We start from the raw sequence: 23,014 nt of genomic DNA, 5'->3' as shown, positions 1-23,014 counted from the left end.
AATCATCTTTTAGACTCACCCTGGATCAGGAGGAAAGACATTCATTGCTTTGTTAACTATTGGGGAATTTTTTTTCCCTAGCCTGTATTGGAGAAAGAAGGAATATTTGTTGAGGGACTCTTTTTTTTTTTTTTTTGAGATAGGGTCTTGCTCTGTCATCCAGGCTGGAGTCCAGTGGTGTGATCACGGCTCACTGCAACTGCAGTCTCGACCTCGCAGGCTCAAGCAATCCTCCTGCCTCAGCCTCCTGAGTAGCTGGGATTAGAGGCGTGGGCCACCACACCCGGCTAAGTTTTGTGTTTGTTGTGGAGATGGTGTGTCGCCATGTTGCCCAAGGTAGTCTCGAACTCCTGGACTAAAGTGATCCACCCGCCTTGGCCTCCCAAAGTGCTGGGATTACAGGAAGGAGCCACTGCGCCTAGCCCTGTTGAGGGACTCTTGAAGGTAATTTGCAGATTTCCTGCACACGCTAATGGGCACTGAGCCCCCAGAAAAGCGAGAAATTCTAGGGAATGCCTCCTTGCACTGCAGGGGAGGTTCGGCAACCTCTGTGCTCTCATCCATTCAGGGAATGCATGCTCCCATGGCAGGCCTGGCTCTACACACAGTACGATGTTGTCCCTCCCTGCAGGGAGCTTACAGTCTGGAGAGGAAGATAATTAAGCAAGTAGAGTAAAATGAAAGTGAATTTTCACGGAGTAAATTGTTTCCTCCTCACCTCCAGAGGCCCAGCATGGTGTGCCCCCGCCTTCTGAACTCACTTTCTATCACACTGCCCCGTCTACTTTGCTGCAGCCACAGAGGCTGCCGTCTTGCTGCTCCTCGAATGGGCCAACCTTGCTCCTGACTCAGGGCCTTGCACTTGCTGTGCTGCCCGCCTGGAGCTCTCTTTCCCCAGGCCATGGACACCTCTGAGGCTTCCTCACAGCACTAAAGATGCACCCTCTCACCCTCCCCGATTCACGCACCCGCTCACTGGCTTTTTCTCTTTATAATTACTCCTTTGTGACCTGCTCATGTTCTTAACAGCGCGTGCCAGCATTTGAAATGAGGCCAGGTGCTGATTGCTACCGGCATCCCCATCAGAATGTAAGCACCCTGCAGGCAGGGCCCTCAGCTGTCCTGTCTACTGCAGTTTCCCCAGAACAATGCCTGGCACTGATCAATATAGGCGTGCAGTAAAGACTTGTTGATAAGTAAGTGTAATACTAGAAGCACACGGTGTTCAGGGAACGCATTCTGGGGTGATTAGGGTAGGCTTCCCAGAGAAAGTGACATTTGTGGGAGTTTCCAGGATTTGGAGAAGAAGAGAGTCACTGAGGAGAAGAGACAGAGAAAGCATGAAGGGCTGGCCGCAGAAATCGTGTCTGAGGGCTGCACCAGCAATCTCGATGATCGCAAAATATCGGCATAAGGCGAGAGGTGAGAAAGAGCCCCTGCCTCTGGCCTTTGGCACAGTATCTGCTGAGCTCTTAGAATAAGCTTGCTTCCAGCGGAGCTGCCCCTCAACCACCCTCGAGAGAAGACAACTGGAGGGACACGCGTTGCTGCATGGCGCCACCTTGTGGCCAGAGCCCTTGGAAGCAGGCGCGTGTATCTATGGCTTGTGTCTGGCTGGACACCTCCCTCCTCTGATTCTCTGATGGCCAAACAAACAAACAATACTGTAGCAAAGTGGATCCTTTGGGAAAACCCCTTCTCAGTCTTGGCATTTGTAAGGATTGTATCTTGTTTAAAGGTGGGCTCTGCTGGACAATCATAATCACAGCACATACCTATGGAGGGTATGTGCTATCCTATGCTCTGGGGATACTTTGCTCATTCATTCACTTAATCCTCACAGTTCCGCGACTGTCAGCATCTCCATTTCACACAAGAGGAAGGTGAGGTCTGGAATGCTAACTAACGCCAGGCTGCAGGGCTAGTAGGTGGCAGAGCAGGACTCACACCCAGGCCACTGGCTCCACATCCGTGCTCCCCACCGTGGCCCAGTGCCACACTAAGGGCAAGAGAGGGCTGGTCCTGGGCAGCTAAGGGAGAGGTGAAGCAGCCATCAGTGCAGGAGGGAACAAACACCTCCACTGTGATCATCTCCCCCAACCCATGCTGTCCCCCAAGGACCCAGAGCCAACGGGGCTGCCAATCAAGTCAGAAAAACTCCACGGCGGAGGACAGTGCAGGGAGCAGCCCCGAACCTCCTGAGTGTCTCAGGGCACCGTGCCAGGGGGTGTCGCTGTGCCAGGGGGTGTCGCTGTGCCAGGCTCACCCTGCTCCAAGCCTGTGCTGAGAGAGCCCAAACGCTGCTGGGCCTGAGCGTGCGGCTGCGTCCTCAGCCTTGTTGACCATTTATGGTATCTGAGCCTGTCCGGTCTTTACAGCCCAGTACATCCCCTGCACTGGGAGGGGGTTCTCTCACACAGGCCTCTTCTCAGAGCAAATCCAAACTTCCTTGGCAGAGTTTTTGCCTGGGACCTCTCTGTGCCTTTTTTTTTTTTCGGATGGGTGGTGATCCTTCAGGCCCCAGCCCCCACAGGCCCGGGCGTCAGGAGGATGGCCCTAAAGAGTTCTTGATCCTTTGCCTGGGACTCCCACCTCCGAGGTACTATTGGCTCAGCTGGGTCACTCTAATCCAATCTAAGCACAGGCAAGCCAGGACAGACATTGGATTAGTGCTTGGCTGCAGCTGTGGAGGGAGTATCGGAAAACAGTGGGCTGAGCCACGCGGCCCTACGTGTAGTATTCTGACTCTTGCTGCCCCTTACTCGACTCTGGGGTTGGCCACGCTGGCCTCCAAGAAGAGCCCCCAGGTGAGTCCTGCTCCCTGGCCCTCAGAGACAAGGCTCTGAGCAGTTCAGGTTTCCTCTGAAGTCTCATTATCACAATTTCCTGAGCTCCCCACCTGGCTCCCAGGGAGTCATGAAGTTAGAACTATGAGGATAAATGAGTAAGTTTGTAAACCAGAATCTGGCTGGCAAATTCCCAGAGGCCAGAGCTGGGCTCTGAGCCCAGTGTGGTGGGTTTCCTGGAAGGAAGGGGTGGACCAGTTTCTCGTGCTCACTCCTGGCAGAGAGCTTCACGGAGCCAGCGTCGGCCACATTCTCCATCAGTGGCAGTTCCTTCATCCCTAAGGGACCGACATTGTCCAGCTCACAGTGGCCAGTCTTCCCCTTTGGGCCAGGGGACGTGCCCTCTGAAAAAGGTCAGGGCATAAGAATGAGAGCAGACTTGAAAGTCACAGGCTGTGGGCTCCAGGGTCCAGCTTTGCAGACTAACATGATGCACGTAGGCAAGTTACATTCACTTCCTGAGACTTCAGAGCCTTCTGTCTGAAATCAGGACAGCATCCTTGTCCCCTAGGCTACTGAGGTCTCAGTGAGAGAATACGGGTGAGGTGAAAGTATTTAACACAGTAAGCCACAAATGTTTCTTCCCCTTTCCTTTTCTGCGAAACTTCCTCCTGCAGCCTCCCGGACAGTGGCTACTCATACAATACGGAGGGGTTCCTGACAGGCCTGAGCCCTGGGGAATGGAGAGATGTATTCTCCTGCTTGTCTGATGGGAGACCAGTCACACTGCACTCAGTGCTAGCACCAGAGGACCCAGTCATGCACAGGAGCGGGCGGCATAGGCTCAGGGTGAGGGTGGGATCAGGCTTACCTGAAAGCCCTGGACCCGAGAAGCACTTCCGTGGGAACTGTCACCAGGCCTGCTGATACCACAGCCCAGACAGATCTGTCTTAAGTCTGTGGCTCCCTGCAGTTCCTGGGGACTAAGTGCTTGGCTGATGAATGGATGACCATGATAATCAGATTACTGGAGACCAGGCTGCTGATGTGTAAAAACAAGCCTGGGCCCGTGAGTAGAAGGGGGGCAGAAAGGGGACAACCTGTGACCCTCTGGAAGCCTCAATATGCACACTGTGACCCAGGGTCCCCCAGCATGTAAGGGGTCACTGGTGAGGCCACTGACTGCTCAGGGAATATGTGAGTGCTCTCCCAAGTCTTTTTGTAGTGTGTGAGGTTTTCTTCTGACCAGATCTGGAGCTTCTGGAGCTAAGGGAGCCCTCATCTCTTTCCCCCATATCTTTCCATGGCCCCAGTGGAGTGAGGGGATGAGGAAAAGGCCACCTCTGATGGCAGACCCTTGTCGCTGTGAACTCCTGGAGGTCATCTCCCTCACTTCCTACCTGCAGGTGCAGCACTTTTTAAGGACCCTCTCCTCTGTCTCTAAGAGGTTGCAGCAGCCACTCCTCTGTCACAGCACCTGCCGCTGCCAATGGTGTGGAGTAGTGCCATGTGCACCTCTGCTCCCTGGATTGTCACTCATGATACCATTTTCTACAAATATGCCCTTCCTCCAAAGCAGAAGTGTCTGCAGGAAAGGTGCTTCTACCCAGGTGCCCAGAGGCTCCTACCACGGACGGTGACCCGGGCGCTGCAGGACACCTGCCCCAAGGCATTCTCAGCCAGGCAGGTGTAGGTGCCATGGTCCTCCGGCAGGGCATCCTGGATATGGAGCTCAGCCACGCCGGCCTCACAGGTGGAGCGAGCATACTGGATGGGCTGCCCTGTGGAGGAAGCACAGGAAAGCTCAGGCCAGGCAGCACTGGCAGTAGGGATGGGAGCCCTGTCCTCAGCAGGGCTGCTGCTGTCACGACGCTGAGGCTTGTCATGCTTGCTCAGATCCATTGAGGGCTAATGATGTACCATGCACATCTCCAGCCAGCTGGACAGAGGCTTATGGGCTGCAGAAAGAGCCAGGGGCTAAGGAGACGAAGGAAAGGGAGTAATTTTGTGGTGGAGGAGGAAGACGGGGCCTAGAGGGATGGGGGAGGGAGAATCTGGAGGAATTAAAAATGCAGGAGGGAAAGGGACAGAGTTTTGGGCATTCTGTGTTAAACAGTCTCCAAATTCACATCCTCAACTTCACAGAATTCTGAGCCTGGAGAGAATCTTACAGGGTCATCTGGCCCATAGCCCAGCCTCAGGCAAAACAGAGCTTTCCTGGGCTGAACATGGGGTGCCTAGCTCCACTTAGATGTCTCCAGAAACAATGATTCCATTTTCCACTGTAGATACTTATCAAAAAGCAATTCTGCATCCCCTACCCAATGTTGCAGTTAGGTGCGTTTCTTCTATGCAATTAGATGTATTTTAGGGTTCGCAAAGGTAAACATAGGGAACTAAGAATGACTCGGCTCCTTTTTTCCAGAGTCCCTTCCATGTGACATGTTCCAGGTCACATAAAGTCCTGTATGGAGACAGGAATGCATGCAATGAGCTTCAGTGGTTTCCTGAATGCTCTATGTTCCTGGGAGTTTATCATTCTGGGATGTGACTTTTCATTTCCAGGAAAAAAAAAATCTCATTACTGAAGAGTCTGGCCTCGGAGCAGGAATGTGTCCAGCTGCCATATAGGAAGCAACTGTCAGTTTCTTCCCTTGCCAGGCCCCAGGGTCCTGGTTTGCACTTCATAAAATCGGGGGTGGCCAGTGGGGGAGGGAGAAAGTACACAAAGAAGTTGTCTCCCTGCAATGCAGTGTTTTCTTCTGCACATAGCAACACTTCATGTCTCCATGACAGTTTGGCAAAGAGACTGGCAAGCACACCATAGGACCAGAGGGAAAGATTCCTCTCAACCTATTGCATTTCATAAAAGTGGGGCCAAGGGCTGGGAAAGGCAGGGGCCTGGATCCTGCCACTGAGAGAAGTGAGCACTGCTCTTTGTTTTCAGTTTTTGTCACAAGGGTACCCTCCAAACCTCTCTTCCTTGACAATATCAGTGTATTCCCTGACTGCCGCCAATGTGTCTCTTCTGTCCAAACATGTGCTGACAAGCCTTTTGAGAGCTCTCCTTTAACTGGAACGTAACTCACTGTGGCCCCACAAACACGGGATGGGATGGAGGCCCCAGAACGGAGCTGTTGGCTCAGGGCACATCAGAATTGGGAGACATTAGGCTCTCCCAGCTCGGAGGCTGGGTTAAACCAGAGTTAGCAGCCAAGGAAACCCAACCTGAGCATGATCGCCCTCTAGTGGAACGGGTGTGGAAACGCTAAGAGTCACTGAGAAAACACGGTCTTGAGTGATGCATAAACTAGGAGACAGCAAGCTATGGCTCCTGGGCAGAATCCTAACTGCAGCTTGTTTTTGTAGCGCCTGCAAGCTAAGAATAGTTTTTACATATTTTAAATGGCCGAAAAAAATAAAGGTAATATATTTCATGACATGTAAAAATTATGCGAAATTCACATTTCAGTATCCATAAAGTTTTACTGTAACATAGCCACACTCATTCTTTCACGTATTGTCTATGGCTTATGTACTGTCTATTCTTTTATTTTTTGAGACAGGGTCTCACTCTTATTACCCAGGTTGGAGTGGAGCGGCTAAGTTTTGCTAAGCCTGGCTAAGTTTTGCTATTTTTTTTTTTTTTTTGTAGAGAGTTTCGCCGTGTTGGCCAGGCTGGTCTTGAACTCCTGAGCTCAGGCAATCCGCCTGCCTTGGCCTCCCAGAGTGCTGGGATTACAGGAGTGAGCCACTGCGCCCAGCCTTCTATGGCTGTTTTTATACCACAACAGCAGAGTTGAGAGTTGTTAAAGAGGCTGTATGGCCTGAAAAGCTGAAAATAGCTACTACCTGGCCCTTTATAGAAAATGTTTGTTGATACTTAGTCTAGACTCCGTTATTAGTCCTTAATGCCCATATTGCGTTCCAGCCACAAGGAGGCTGCCTCCTTGAAGTCAATCACTGGATCCAATAGGACTTCCGTCCTTTGCTGACGGCTGGGAGGGAAGGCAGGCCTCAATTCTCACTTACCTACCCAAGAACATTGCATGTAGGAAGACTAGATGGCACTTCCTCTCACTCACTAAAGACAGCTTCTAGCAAAGCCTGAGCAAACTACACCAACAAGGAAGGTTCACAGGCAATACATCAATGACGCAGAAACAACTGGGGACTATTTGGTGCATAAGTGTTGGGGCACTGCTTGCTCACTTGCTCTCTCTTTTATTTATTTATTTATTTATTTATTTATTTATTTATTTATTTATTTATTTATTTATTTATTTATGGAGTTTTGCTCTTGTCGCCCAGGCTGGAGTGCAATGTCGCAATCTCTGCTCACTGCAACCTCTGGCTCCTGGGTTCAAGCGATTCTCCTGCCTCAGCCTCCGGAGTAGCCGGGATTACAGGCACCTGGCACCATGTCCAGCTAAGTTTTGTATTTTTAGTAGACATGGGGTTTCATCATGTTGGCCAGGCTGGTCTCGAACTCCTGACCTCAGGTGATCCACCCACCTCAGACTCCCAAAGTGCGGATTACAGGCGTGAGCCACTGCGCCCAGCCAACTGCTGTCTTAAGGAGCCTATTCTATTAGGTGTGAGAGTGAGCTGAGATCCCAAACCTTCTTTTCCACCTTATCTTCTCATAGATAAAGAAGCCGGTACCCCGAGGAGTGAAGTGTCCAAGGTCACTCAACCACTCGGCGGTGGAGAAGGACGAGAGCCTGTGTCTCCTGACTCTCAGCAGGTGCTCTTTCGCCCTCCCTGGGGATCCCAACAGTAGTCCCTGCTCCATCTTATCAGTTTAATGGACAGTTCTCAGTCTTTTAAAGACAGAGTTCTCCCACACTGTTGAAATTAAATGGTCCTTTAAAAAGAAAAGGGTGATAATATACGGCAAATAATTTTTTAAAGGAACTTACTCGACAAAAAGAGAGTTGGCGAGTCTCTATAGGACTATCAATTTAAAAAGAATAACTGATCTGTGAGTCCCAGAACCACCTGCCACTAAATAAAAGGTGAGATCCCTCAAGCGACTGAGAGTGGTTCATTCGTTTATTAATTTATTTGTTCATTTATTGACTCAACAAACATTAATTGAGGGCCTATTATGAGTTTGGCCATTTGAAAATAAATCCAACTGCTCATGCCCCTATGTGTCAGGCATCTCATTAACCAATTTATAGAAATGATCTAATTTAATTTCACAGCCACCACCCTGCAGATAGGCAGCATGATTCCCGCCATGTAGATAGAGAACTCAAGGCTCAGACAGGAGTAGTAACTTGCTCAGCCAGTCAGGAGCAGGATCCCAGTGCCCGTGCTCTCTCTGTGTCCCATGCTTCCTTCTCATACCTCCGGGATGTCCAAGGCATATATGGCTCAGAGGGATAAGTGAGAATTCAGGCAGCGCCAAAGGGCCCAGGGGATGGGAGCAGAGAGCTGGGGCAGGGGGAACTCACCATTCAGCAGCCAAGTGATCTGGGGCACTGGGGTCCCCCGTACGGAGCACTGCAGCACAAAATCCTGGCCCTCAATGACAGTGCAGTCCTTCAGGACACTGGAGAAGCAGGGGGCCACCTCCATCACAGCAAGCCCTGTGAGGGAAAAGGACAGGTCAGCTCAGATCACAACTTGCCCGCTCTGGTGATGCCTGCAGTCACCCCAGCCTCCCAGGCACGCCTCATTGTCCTGGACACCTGGGTACCCTCGGCAGCCTGCCTTTGCCTTATCTCTCTTCACGCTTAAGAAACAGGCAGCACCAGTGATGTAGGGACCTGGAGCCTGAAGCAGAGTCACCCACAGGGGCTTTTTCACAGTCACAAAACACCCTAGCCCTGGGGTGCTTAGAACCTGGACCTGCCTTCTCTCCTCTGTGACCTAGGTGCCTCCTGTTTTGCCTTGGCTTTTGCTGCCCTCGAGCCTCCGGAGAGCTCCTTCCTGCTTGTTGGTCCTACTCTACTTTCTAGTGTCTCTTATCTTCTTTAATGTGTCCCATCAGTGATTATACAATCTTGTGAATATCTTTTTACTTGTATAAGCCACAGGCTCACAGGTGAGGACATTTCAATTTTAAATTATTACAATGATTTTTTTCCAATTCCAGAACTGAATCATAGGACTCACATGTGCTCCAGTTTTCTAAGCACAGTTTGAACCCCATTCTAGGTCAAGGGCTCAGAACTGCCGGGGACCTGGGAATATGCAGTAACGATGCCCTTGTGTGGTTTGAATGCACATTCTGGTTGAGAACTGCTGAGCTGAACTTTCCAAAAGCCTTCTACATCAGTGAATTAGGGGACATTTTCTAGTTTGGGGACCTTAATTGAGAGCAATAGGGATAATCTCTTCTACGACAAACAGAACATGCTGTACATGTGTCAAGGTGGCTGATAGCTGAGAAAAGGTGGAACTGGATTTGGTGCTTAGAAGATATATCACTGGTACTTTTCAAGAGCCTATTCAATACAGAGAGGAGAGGAAATGTCATATTATACCGCAGGGGTTTATGGGCAAGGAAAGCTAATAAGATTTGAGGGCCTACTATGTGCCAGGTACTTTTCCAGATGTGATTGTGACAATGCTATGAGGTTGTTCTCTTGAGTTCATTTTATAGACGAGGTTACTAATTTCCCATAGTTGAACTCGATGCTGAAGCCAAGTTTTACAGCCAGCTCTGACTGTACAGCTGCACTTTCTCCTCCAGATCCTAGGGGAGGGTAGGCGATGGGAGGGCAGTGACAAGACAGAGTGATGGTGTACCTGGACAGGCCTGGCACTGAGGAAGGGTCAGACAGACCACCCGGAGGGTGTGGGGAGGCACCCTCTCCATCCCTTCCCTTGGCCAGTGTTGAACTCCCTCATTAGAGAAGTGCCTTTGGGAGTTACCAAAAAGGATATAGGCTTTCATGCCAGGTCAGTTTGGGTTAGAAATACGCTCTCTTTTACAAGGCACGTGAACTTGGACAAGTCATTTAACCTTACTAAAGATCAGTATTCTCATCTAGAAAATGGGTATGATTTTCTTGTAAGATTGTTGGGGTAACTAAATGAAACAATTCAGGTAGAGCATTTAGCACAAAACCCAGCATAGCACATCCTCAGTGAGTGTTAGCTGTTATTATCAAGTAGAAGCTGTGCACAGAGACTCTACTTGCGGCAAATATAGCCAAGGGATGAAAGAGAGTGGAGGGATAGAGTAGGAGCTCAAGGGGCTCTCAAGCGGAAGGAAGATTTTCTTTCCTTTGTCAGCATAGGGACAACTAGAGCATGCTTGTAGGGAGAAAAAAGAGGTCTCTCAGTAAAGGAAGGGGAAAGATTGAAGAAGTGGTGGGAGAGTAAATCATTGTTAGATCAGATCCTTGTGAAGATGGGAAGGGACAGAAAGAGAAGTCTTGGGAAGGGAAACAGACAGGTATTCTGTAGTATAGGAAAACAGAAAGAGAGAAGTATGTAGGAGGAGCTAAAAGAACACCCATCAGATGACCTGCTTCATGGTAAACTCATCTGCTAAGAATTAGCTAGGATGTTTAGGAACTGGAGAAGTTTTAGAAAAGCGAGTGTCTTCATCAAGAAGATAGGATGTGGAATGGCAAAGTAAAGACCTCTGAAGATCTACTCCTCCATAAAAGCAACAACAATACTGGCAAAAAGAGTCAAAAGCAATGGTTTCAGAATGCCAGAAATTAACCACAGGCTTGCAACATTCTGAGGAGCATTCAATAAAAACAAACAAACATCCAGGAGTGGTTGCTCACATCTTTAATCTCAGCACTTTGGGAGGCCAAGGCAGAAGGATTGCTTGAGCCAGAAGTTTGAAACCAGCCTGGGAAACATAGCAAGACTCTTGTCTCTACCAAAAAAATAAAATTAAAATATGAGCCAGGCATGATGGCATGTGCCTGTAGTCTCACTTAGTAGGCTGAGGCAGGAGGATTGCTTGAGCCCAAGAGTTTGAGGCTGTAGCAAGCTATGATCACGCCACTGCACTCCAGTCTGGGTGACAGAGCGAGACTCTGTCTCTAAAAAGTAAAAACAATAAACAACAACAAAAAACCCCAAACAACAATACCCTGCCCCTCCACCCTCCCAAACAACAAACAACAACAACAACAACAACAACAAAACATAGCTGAATCTTGGTAAGAACAGCAAGCTATGTGCTTTTTCACTCTTGTGCCCCTTGCCCCAGCTCTGGGGTAACTCTGAAAACCAACAGTACCTATGGTACTTGTGAAAATCAGCCACTTAGCAAGGGGCAGGATGGGTTCAGAGCTCCTGAAAAACCCCATCCGTAAGAGAATGGTCACTATTTGCCCTGTCTGGCAGCTCCTTCAACAATTCCATTTTCAGGGTTGTCTTTATTTAACCCGACTCAAAGTTTACTCTGTGTGGATGGCCCTGTCTCCAGGATGTTTGTTAAAATCAATCAGTAGCAATTGTTTAATATTACAGCTACTTGAGACAGCAATATCACTCAGGGCTAACAAGAGTCTGACCAAAAGGCTTAAAAGGAAAAACTGGGGAATGAGATGTCCAGGACTTTTAAAAGCTCTGACAGATTCCTGAGAACTGAGAAGCCCACATGGATGTGCAGGGCTGTGAGCCCGCCCAGGAAAGATGTAAGAAGGCCCTACTGTCTCACCTTTGGCTGACTCGGAGCTTTGGTGCACGCAGAAAGTAAAGGCTAAAGCAGAGCTGTAAACTGCTGGCCAGAGCACTGAAGATGGGCGTAACACACACCCAGAGCCCCTTGGCAAAGGCTGGGAAAAGTATTAGTTCAAGGCATTTAAGGAACTCTCCATCCAATCAATTAGCTGATCACTAAACTAACTAAGCAGGGACTTCTGTGGCCACACATGACAAATAATCCAGCCTTTACAGAATGGGAGAGGATTATTGTAAATCATATCTGGTAAATGACTTGTATCCAGAATACGTAAAGAACTCTTGCAACTCAACAATAAAAAAGTAAATGATGCAATTAAAACATGGGTAAAGTATCTGAATAGGCATTTCTCCGAAGGAGATATACAAATGTCCACTAAGTATATGAAATGATGCTCAAAATCACTAGTCATCAGAGAAATGCAAATCAAAATTGCAGTCAGTCTGGGTGTGGTAGCTCATGCCTGTAAACCCAGCACTTTAGGAGGCAAAAGTGGGAGGACTGTTTGAGCAAGGAGTTGAAGTCCAGCCTGGGCAACATAGTGAGACCTTTTATCTACAAAAATAAACAAAATTGGGGGTGGAGCCAAGATGGCCGAATAGGAACAGCTCCAGTCTACAGCTCCCAGCCTGAGCGACACAGAAGACAGGTGATTTCTGCATTTCTGTTTGAGGTACCGGTTTCATCTCACTAGGGAGTGCCAAACGGTGCAGGACAGTCGGTGAAGCGCACTGTGCGCAAGCAGAAGCAGGGCGAGGCATTGCCTCACTCGGGAAGCGCAAGGGGTCAGGGAGTTCTCTTTCCTAGTCAAAGAAAGGGGTAACAGACGGCACCTGGAAAATCGGGTCAGTCCCACCCTCATACTGCGCTTTCCCAACGGGCCTGGAAAACGGCACACTAGGAGATTGTGTCCCGCACCTGGCTCGGAGGGTCCTATACCCACGGAGTCTTGCTGATTGCTAGCACAGCAGTCTGAGATCAAGCTGCAAGGCGGCAGCGAGGCTGGGGGAGGGGCGCCCACCATTGACCAGGCTTGCTTAGGTAAACAAAGCAGCCAGGAAGCTCAAACTGGGTGGAGCCCACCACAGCTCAAGGAGGCCTGCCTGCCTTTGTAGGCTCCACCTCTGGGGGCAGAGCACAGACAAACAAAAATTCAGCAGGAACCTCTGCAGACTTAAATGTCCCTGTCTGACTGACAGCTTTGAAGAGAGTAGTGGTTCTCCCAGCACGCAGCTGGAGATCTGAGAACAGACAGACTGCCTCCTAAAGTGGGTCCCTCACCCCTGAGCAGCCTAGCTGGGAGGCACCCCCCAGTAGGGACAGACTGACACCTCACTCGGCCAGGTACTCCTCTGAGACAAAACTTCCAGAGGAACTATCAAACAGCTGAATTTGTGGTCTCACGAAAATCCGCTGTTCTGCAGCACCGCTGCTGACACCCAGCCAAACAGGGTCTGGAGTGGACCTCTAGTAAACTCCAACAGATCTGCAGCTGAGGGTCCTGTCTGGTAGAAGGAAAACTAACAAACAGAAAGGATATCCACACCAAAAACCCATCTGTACATCACCATCATCAAAGACCAAAAGTAGATAAAACCACAAAGATGGGGAAAAAACAGAGCAGAAAAACTGGAAACTCTAAAAAGCAGAGCACCTCTCCTCCTCCAAAGGAATGCAGTTCCTCACCAGCAACAGAATAAAGCTGGACAGAGGATGACTTTGACGAGTTGAGAGAAGAAGGCTTCAGACAATCAAACTACTCCGAGCTATGGGAGGAAATTCAAAACAATAGCAAAGAAGTTAAAAACTTTGAAAAAAAAATAGAAGAATGGATAACTAGAATAACCAATGGAGAGAAGGGCTTAAAGGAGCTGATGGAGCTGAAAGCTAAGTATCGAGAACTACGCGAAGATTGCAGAAGCCTTGGTAGCAGATGCGATCAACTGGAAGAAAGGGTATCGCTGATGGAAGATGAAATGAATGAAATGAAGCGAGAAGGGAAGTTTAGAGAAAAAAGAATAAAAAGAAATGAACAAAGCCTCCAAGAAATTTGGGACTATGTGAAAAGACCAAACCTACATCTGATTGGTGTACCTGAAAATGACAGGGAGAATGGAACCAAGTTGGAAAACACTCTGCAAGATATTATCCAGGAGAACTTCCCCAATCTAGCAAGGCAGGCCAACATTCAGATTCAGGAAATACAGAGAACGCCACAAAGATACTCCTCGACAAGAGCAACTCCAAGACACATAATTGTCAGATTCACCAAAGTTGAAATGAAGGAAAAAATGTTAAGGGCGGCCAGAGAGAAAGGTTGGGTTACCCACAAAGGGAAGCCCATCAGACTAACAGCTGATCTCTCAGCAGAAACTCTACAAGCCAGAAGATAGTGGAGGCCGATATTCAACATTCTTAAAGAAAAGAATTTTCAACCCAGAATTTCATATCCAGCCAAACTAAGCTTCATAAGTGAAGGAGAAATAAAATACTTTACAGACAAGCAAACGCTGAGTGATTTTGTCACCACCAGGCCTGCCCTAAAAGAGTTCCTCAAGGAAGCACTAAACATGGAAAGGAACAACCAGTACCAGCCCCTGCAAAAACATGCCAAATTGTAAAGACCATCAAGGCTAGGAAGAAACTGCATCAACTAACGAGCAAAATAACCAACTAACATCATAATGACAGGATCAGATTCACACATAACAATATTAACTTTAAATGTAAATGGGCTAAATGCTCCAATTAAAAGACACAGACTGGCAAACTGGATAAGGAGTCAGGACCCATCAGTGTGCTGTATTCAGGAAATCCATCTCACGTGCAGAGACACACATAGACTCACAACAGAGGGATGGAGGAAGATCTATCAAGCAAATGGAAAACAAAAAAAGGCAGGGGTTGCAATCCTAGTCTCTGATAAAATAGACTTAAACCAACAAAGATCAAAAGAGACAAAGAAGGCCATTACATAATGGTAAAGGGATCAATTCAACAAGAAGAGCTAACTATCCTAAATATATATGCACCCAACACAGGAGCACCCAGATTCATAAAGCAAGTCCTGAGTGACCTACAAAGGGACTTAAACTCCCACACAATAATAATCGGAGATTTTAACACCCCACTGTCAACATTAGACAGATCAACGAGACAGAAAGTTAACAAGGATATCCAGGAATTGAACTCAGCTCTGCACAAAGTGGACCTAATAGAAATCTACAGAACTTTCCACCCCAAATCAACAAAATATACATTTTTTCAGCATCACACCACACCTATTGCAAAATTGACCACATAGTTGGAAGTAAAGCTCTCCTCAGCAAATGTAAAACAACAGAAATTATAACAAACTGTCTCTCAGACCACAGTGCAATCAAACTAGAACTCAGGATTAAGAAACTCACTCAAAACCGCTCAACTACATGGAAACTGAACAATCTGCTCCTGAATGACTATTGGGTACATAATGAAATGAAGGCAGAAATAAAGATGTTCTTTGAAACCAACGAGAACAAAGACACAACATACCAGAATCTCTGGGACACGTTCAAAGCAGTGTGTAGAGGGAAATTTATAGCACTAAATGCCCACAAGAGAAAGCAGGAAAGATCCAAAATTGACACCCTAACATCACAATTAAAAGAACTAGAAAAGCAAGTGCAAACACATTCAAAAGCTAGAAGAAGGCTAGAAATAACTAAAATCAGAGCAGAACTGAAGGAAATAGAGACACAAAAAAACCCTTCAAAAAATTAATGAATCCAGGAGCTGGTTTTTTGAAAAGATCAACAAAATTGATAGACCGCTAGCAAGACTAATAAAGAAGAAAAGAGAGAAGAATCAAATAGATGCAATAAAAAATGAAAAAGGGGATATCACCACCGATCCCACAGAAATACAATCTACCATCAGAGAATACTACAAACACCTCTATGCAAATAAACTAGAAAATCTAGAAGAAACGGATAAATTCCTCAACAAATACTCTCCCAAGACTAAACCAGCAAGAAGTTGAATCTCTGAATAGACCAATAACAGGTTCTGAAATTGTGGCAATAATCAATAGCTTACCAACCAAAAAGAGTCCAGGACCTGATGGATTCACAGCCGAATTCTACCAGAGGTACAAGGAGGAACTGGTACCATTCCTTCTGAAACTATTCCAATCGATAGAAAAAGAGGGAATCCTCTCTAACACATTTTATGAAGCCAGCATCGTCCTGATACCAAAGCCTGGCAGAGACATAACCAAAAAAGAGAATTTCAGACCAATATCCTTGATGAACATTGATGCAAAAATCCTCAATAAAATACTGGCAAACTGAATCCAGCAGCACATCAAAAAGCTTATACACCATGATCAAGTGGGCTTCATCCCTGGGATGCAAGGCTGGTTCAACATATGCAAATCAATAAATGTCATCCAGCATATAAACAGAACCAAAGACAAAAACCACATGATTATCTCAATAGATGCAGAAAAGGCCTTTGACAAAATTCAACAACCCTTCATGCTAAAAACTCTCAATAAATTAGGTATTGATGGGACGTATCTCAAAATAATAAGAGCTATCTATGACAAACCCACAGACAATATCATACTGAATGGGCAAAAACTGGAAGCATTCCCTTTGAAAACGGGCACAAGACAGGGATGCCCTCTCTCGCCACTACTATTCAACACAGTGCTGGAAGTTCTTGCCAGAGCAATCAGGCAGGAGAAGGAAATAAAGGGTATTCAATCAGGAAAAGAGGAAGTCAAATTGTCCCTGTTTGCAGATGACATGATTGTATATCTAGAAAACCCCATTGTCTCAGCCCAAAATCTCCTTAAGCTGATTAGCAACTTCAGCAAAGTCTCAGGATACAAAATCAATGTACAAAAATCACAAGCATTCTTGTACACCAATCACAGACAAACAGAGAGCCAAATCATGAGTGAACTCCCATTCACAATTGCTTCAAACAGAATAAAATACCTAGGAATCCAACTTACAAGGGATGTAAAGGACCTCTTCAAGGAGAACTACAAACCACTGCTCAATGAAATAAAAGAGGATACAAACAAATGGAAGAACATTCCATGCTCATGGGTTGGAAGAATCAATATCGTGAAAATGGCCAAACTGCCCAAGGTAATTTATAGATTCAATGCCATCCCCATCAAGCTACCAATGACTTTCTTCACAGAATTGGAAAAAACTACTTTAAAGTTCATATGGAACCAAAAAAGAGCCCGCATCACCAAGTCACTCCTAAGCCAAAAGAACAAAGCTGGAGGCATCAGGCTACCTGACTTTAAACTATACTACAAGGCTACAGTAACCAAAACAGCATGGTACTGGTACCACAACAGAGACATAGATCAATGGAACAGAACAGAGCCCTCAGAAATGATGCCGCATATCTACAACTATCTGATCTTTGATAAACCTGACAAAAACAAGAAATGGGGAAAGGATTCCCTATTTAATAAATGGTGCTGGGAAAACTGGCTAGCCATATGTAGAAAGCTGAAACTGGATCCCTTCCTTACACCTTATACAAAAATTAATTCAAGATGGATTAAAGACTTACATGTTAGACCTAAAACCATTAAAATCCTACAAGAAAACCTAGGCAATACCATTCAGGACATAGGCGTGGGCAAGGACTTCATGTCTAAAACACCAAAAGCAATGGCAACAAAAGCCAAAATTGACAAATGGGATCTAATTAAACTAAAGAGCTTCTGCACAGCAAAAGAAACTACCATCAGAGTGAACAGGCAACCTACAGAATGGGAGAAAATTTTTGCAACCTACTCATCTGACAAAGGGCTAATATCCAGAATCTACAATGAACTCAGACAAATTTACAAGAAAAAAACAAACAACCCTATCAAAAAGTGGGCGAAGGACATGAACAGACACTTCTCAAAAGAAGACATTTATGCAGCCAAAAAACACATGAAGAAATACTCATCATCACTGTCCATCAGAGAAATACAAATCAAAACCACAGTGAGATAACATCTCACACCAGTTAGAATGGCCATCACTAAAAAATCAGGAAACAACAGGTGCTGGAGAGGATGTGGAGAAATAGGAACACTTTTACACTGTTGGTGGGACTGTAGACTAGTTCAACCATTGTGGAAGTCAGTGTGGCGATTCCTCAGGGATCTAGAACTAGAAATACCATTTGACCCAGCCATCCCATTACTGGGTATATACCCAAAGGACTATAAATCATGCTGCTATAAAGACACATGCACACTTATGTTTATTGCGGCACTATTCACAATAGCAAAGACTTGGAACCAACCCAAATGTCCAACAACGATAGACTGGATTAAGAAAATGTGGCACATATACACCATGGAATACTATACAGCCATAAAAAATGATGAATTCATGTCCTTTGTAGGGACATGGATGAAACTGGAAAACATCATTCTCAGTAAACTATCGCAAGGACTAAAAACCAAACACCGCATGTTCTCACTCATAGGTGGGAATCGAACAATGAGAACTCATGGACACAGGAAGGGGAACATCACACTCTGGGGACTGTTGTGGGGTAGGGAGAGGGGGGAGGGACAGCATTAGGAGATATACCTAATGCTAAATGACGAGTTAATGGGTGCAGCAGAACAACATGGCACATGGATACATATGTAAGAAACCTGTACGTTGTGCACATGTACCCTAAAACCTAAAGTATAATAATAAAAAAATAAAAAATAAATAAACAAAATTATCTGGGTATGGTGGCATATGCCTGTGGTCCCAGCTACCCAGTTGGCTGAGGTGGGAAGGATCACTTGAGGCTGGGATGTTGAGGCTGCAATGAGCTATTATCATGCCACTGCACTCCAGCCTGGGCAACAGAGTGAGACCCTGTTTCAAAAAAAAAAAATCATAGTCAGATGATTGTGAATGGCTATAAAGAAAAAATAGAAAACAGGCTGAGTGCAGTGGCTCATGCCTATAATCCCAGTGCTTTGGGAGGTTGAAGTGGGAGGATCACTCAAGTCTAAGGGTTTGAGACCAGCCTGGGCAACATAGTGAGACTCCCATCTCTACAAATAATAAAAAAAATTAGCCGAGTGTGGTGGCAAGCACCTTTAGTCCCACCTACTCAGGAGGTGAGGCAGGAGGATTCCCTGAGCCCAGGAGTTCAACGTTACAGTGAGCTATTATCATGCCACTGCACTCTAGCCCCATTGACAAAGCAAGACTCATTTTTTAAAAAAAAGCAAGCAAGCAAGCAAGGAAGAAAATAACAAGTATTGGTGAGAATGTGGAAAAACTGCAACACTTGTACATTGCTAGAAGAATGTAAAATGGTGAAAAACAGTTTGTTAGTTCCTCAGAGGGTTAAATCCAGAATTACCTTATGACCCAACAATATATGTGGTCTAATATCAAAATTGAAAACGGGTATTGAAAACAACTCATACATAAATGTGCATAGCAACACTTTTCACCATAGCTAAAAAGTAGAAACAACCACATGGACCTTAACTGATGCATGGATAAAAAAAACATGCTATATCCATATGATGCAATATGATTCAGCCACATGGATGAATGAAGTACTAACACCTGCTACAACATAGATGAACCCTGAAAACATTAAGTTAAGAGAAAAAAGCCAGACACAAAAGGCCACATATTGAATGATTCCACTTAATATCAAATGTTCAGAAGAGGAAAACCCATAGAGACAAAAAGTAGATTAGTGGCTATCAGGGGTTGTGGGGATGGGAGAACAGGGAGTGATGGCTAATGGGTAGGATTCTTTTGGGAAGGGTAGTGAAAATGTTCTGAAATTAGATGATGGTGATGGCCACACAACTCTGTGAATATATTAAAAACCACTGAATTGTATACTTTAAAAGGGTGCTTTTTATGTTATGTGAATTATATCTCAATAAAGCTGTCACACAAAACACAGCAAGATAGGGAATCAACCTGAGATGTATTACCCCATGATGTGAACAGGCTAAAAATAGTCTTCTATGAAACTTAGATAAATTCACAGCAGAAGAAGCCACAGGAGAATCTAGGCCCTCTGGATACACCATTAACCTGTGGTGGACATGACACCATATTTCTGTCCCCTGCGCAGGGATAGAGACCTGGCCTGGATGATGAGGCTTGATCTCCTAGACCTGTGAACTCTGCCTACAAGCACTCCCACCTGCACACGGCATGGATAATATTTCTTGTAAAGGAATGCATGAGGATAGCAAAAATTCCAGTTAAACAATAGTTAAAATCCCAGTGAATCAATAGTATACAGTGAAAAGTAAGATGCCCCATTCCTTCCTGTGGACCCCCAGTTTCCCCTTCCTAGAGGGACTTGTGTGCTCTTCCACAAATGATGTGTGCACACACAGGCATCTTTTGCATGTGTGTACACAGATCTTTTCTTCCTTTTACATATGAGCCTGTACTTTGCTCCTCTCCCTTCCTAGTGCATCTTGAACATGTTTTAGCATCAGTCTACAGGATGTTGTCTGGCATCCTACTATATGGATACATCACTAAGTCTTTTTTTCTTTTGGAAATGTGCATTTTGAAAATTTTCAAACACACACAAAAGTAGACAAAGCAGTATAGTGAATTCCTATGTACCCATCTCTCAACTTTCATTTATATCAATATTATTTCATTGATACTCCTGCAGTGCTCCCCAAACATGAATTATTTCTAAGTCAAATATAAAAAACCGTATCATTTCACCAGTAAATAACTCAGGATATATCTCTCAAACAGATGAACTTATAAAAAAAAAAGCAACAAGACCACCATCACATCTTAAAACACCACGAATTCCTTTATATTAAATCTTATCAGTATCCAAATTCTCTTGATGTTCCCATAAAAACTTTTTAAAGATTATCTCAGTCAGGATTGGCAGAAGATTATCAAAATTATTGTAATTGTTGATGTTACTGTATACCTTCTAATATAAGTTTTCTATAGGTTGTGTTTTCTTTTTTTTTTTGCTTGCAATTTGTATGTGGAAAAGAAATGGGTGAAAGTTATTTGTTCCACAGTTTCCAGCAGCCTGCAGTTTGCAGATTCTACTCTTGTGGTATTTGTTAATGCATTTCTCAAGGGTATGGCATGGGCCTAGGGCCTACATATGTATTTAGAGTAAGGGGGAAATTTTATAGAGATAGACAGGTACAAGAATATTTATCATAGGTATGTAATAATAGTGAGAAATGGAAACAATTTAATTATTCAACAAATAACAGCATACCTAAATTAGATACAGCCATGCCATGCAATATTATATGGCTACTAAAAGTCATGCTTTCCAAGAATTGTATAAAAAGATGTTAATATCACATGAGCAAATTAGGATGGAAAGCAGTATACAAATACCACAATGGTAAGTTTGTATAAAAAACATTAAAATATAATTTATTTCTGAGTCGTAAGATTATATATTGTTTAAATTCCCCACAATGAACATGCATTACTTTTATAAACAGAGTACAATAAACATAAAAGATGTGGGATCCCACATCATCTCACATTACTCTAAACCTGTATATTTAATGAACACTCAGTTCTCTGTGGTTACAAACGTGAGTCACGGCACTATTCAAACAGCTGAAGGACCTAGGAAAGGTAGCTGTCAGCTGGGCTGGGCGTGGGGCCATGCATGTTTATTTTGAGGTGATTCTGATGTGAACTCCTGATTATGAATCACTGGCCTAGAGCAACATACTTGGCCTTGGCACGTGATTGGGGGTGACATTTCTGTCGGGCTGTGCACCAAGGCAGGGGGTTATAGGAGATGAACCATCTGCAGAAGGTGAAGCACCCCATGAATGATTGTCCCACAGAGAATGCAGGGTGACCCGGAGAAGTGTACTCACTTTCCACTTGGAGGGTCCAGCTACAGGACACCTGGCCTTGGGCGTTGGAAGCAGTGCAGCTGTATGTCCCAGTGTCCCTGGTCCGGGCTTTCAGCAGACAGAGGTAATGGGAGCCAGCATCTTCATAAACCTCAATGCTGCCTTCCTGTCTCCTCACAGGGGTGCCTTCCAGGAACCAGGCCACTTCAGGCTTTGGAATCCCTGAAACTACAGGGCCAGGTGAAGAACATGAGTTCCCTATGCCCTGGAGAGCACCCCATGCTTGTGAGGTAGGTGGGGAAGGCCTGAGCTGGAGGAAAGGGCTGTTTGGTGTGGAGCTGCCCTCCCACCTCTGAGTCTGCTTCCTCACTCTCAACCACACTCCACAAGACGAAACCTCCTGAGAGAGTCAGGGGCCTTGAGGAGGATGAATACAGGGTGATGGGCTAGGTCTCCAGGTCGGCCAAAGCCAGGCAAGGGCAAGAAAGGGCGGAGGAGACCATGAGGTTTGCTTTTTGATGTTGGCGATAATGCAGGTGTTTCTTCTAGGGTGGTAAGAACTAGGGCCCAGGGCCGGTACTCTATCCAATAGCAAACAACAGGCTACTGTTAGGGGTCTCTCCAGAACAAAGGGCATTTCTACAATGAGTCCCTCCTGAGGTGAAGGCCCCTGTAAGGTGGTTTTCTAAAGGAGCTAGTCCAAGAAGATGAGTGGATACAGGAGGTGCAGACCAGCTGGGTGCTGAAGGAAGGCAGTGGCCACCAAGGGGCTACATGTTGGCAACCGGTGACCCTAATTACCTCTACTCACCTTCACATCTGAACTTGACAGTTTGATTTTCCCCGACTTCCTGGCTTTGGGGCTTGCTCTCAAATTTGGGGAATGCTGAATCCCTCTGGTCCTCCATGGGGATTCTCCTAGTAGCAGCCTTGCTCACAACGTCTTGGCTCCCCAGGCCAGGCTGCCTGGTGGGGAAGGTGGCTGGACGGGGAGCAGCTGGCCTCTTCCTCTCTTCTCCAGAAGGTGATAGGACCCCCAGGCCTGGCGCTCTTGGTTCCAGCTGAACTCTTGCGACCTGCAAGGTGATGGAGCTGGAAGTCTTCTGAAGGACTGGGATCTGCGGGGGCGTTCTGGGCGAGTCCTTGCATGACTCCAGCTTAGACTCCCTTGGGGGCTGAGGCTGGCTGTTTGCAGCCCAGGGTGGGGAGCCACCTCTCTGGGGGCTGGAGCAGTTCTTGCTTTCGGCTGCAGCCTCCAGACTGTCCAGCTTTGACTCCTTTGAGCTTACATTGGTCACTTCTTTCCTGACGTCTGAATTGGTGGCTTTTGTTTCTCTCCCAAATGACCTGTGTGGTGGTGAGAGTGTGGGTAGGGTGGGTGAGGAGAGGGGAGAACAGAAGGATCATCTGGTTACTCACAAACATTACTCATCACAAGCACGGATTCCAGGGATCACAAAAGCCCACAAGTTAAGAGCAAGTAAGAGCATCTTTCTCGGCAGTTTGCCCAGTTTCCCAAGACACAGCACAAGCAGCCATTCCCGACACTTGCCTGTCCCGCAGCCCTGCCCAGAGCCCTGCTTTCCCTACATTTCCCTTCTCCACTGGTGCCTCCCTAGTTCAACCCCTGCCACCGGTGTCCCGTGTCCACTCTGCTCTCTCTAATCTATTTTGTATACAGCGACCATAGTC

The 23,014-nt window shown here is 46.1% G+C and overlaps 1 protein-coding gene across 1 annotated transcript in view; it reads right to left on the bottom strand.

The window, feature by feature from the left end:
- Positions 1-23,014, bottom strand: part of MYLK (myosin light chain kinase) — a 226,436-nt gene that overhangs the window by 105,332 nt on the left and 98,090 nt on the right. The window contains exons 8-11 of the mRNA XM_032149992.2: positions 22,134-22,669; positions 21,344-21,550; positions 8,249-8,383; positions 4,415-4,567 (exon numbers count right to left, since the gene is read on the bottom strand). Of these exons, the coding sequence (XP_032005883.1) occupies positions 4,415-4,567; positions 8,249-8,383; positions 21,344-21,550; positions 22,134-22,669 (1,031 nt within the window). The remainder of the gene's footprint in view (positions 1-4,414; positions 4,568-8,248; positions 8,384-21,343; positions 21,551-22,133; positions 22,670-23,014) is intronic.

Source organism: Hylobates moloch, unplaced genomic scaffold, assembly GCF_009828535.3.
Source record: "Hylobates moloch isolate HMO894 unplaced genomic scaffold, HMol_V3 SCAFFOLD_4, whole genome shotgun sequence".
Lineage (NCBI taxonomy): Eukaryota > Metazoa > Chordata > Mammalia > Primates > Hylobatidae > Hylobates > Hylobates moloch.
The sequence above is the reverse complement of the archived record's forward strand: the minus strand, read 5'-3'. Positions and strand labels throughout refer to the sequence as shown.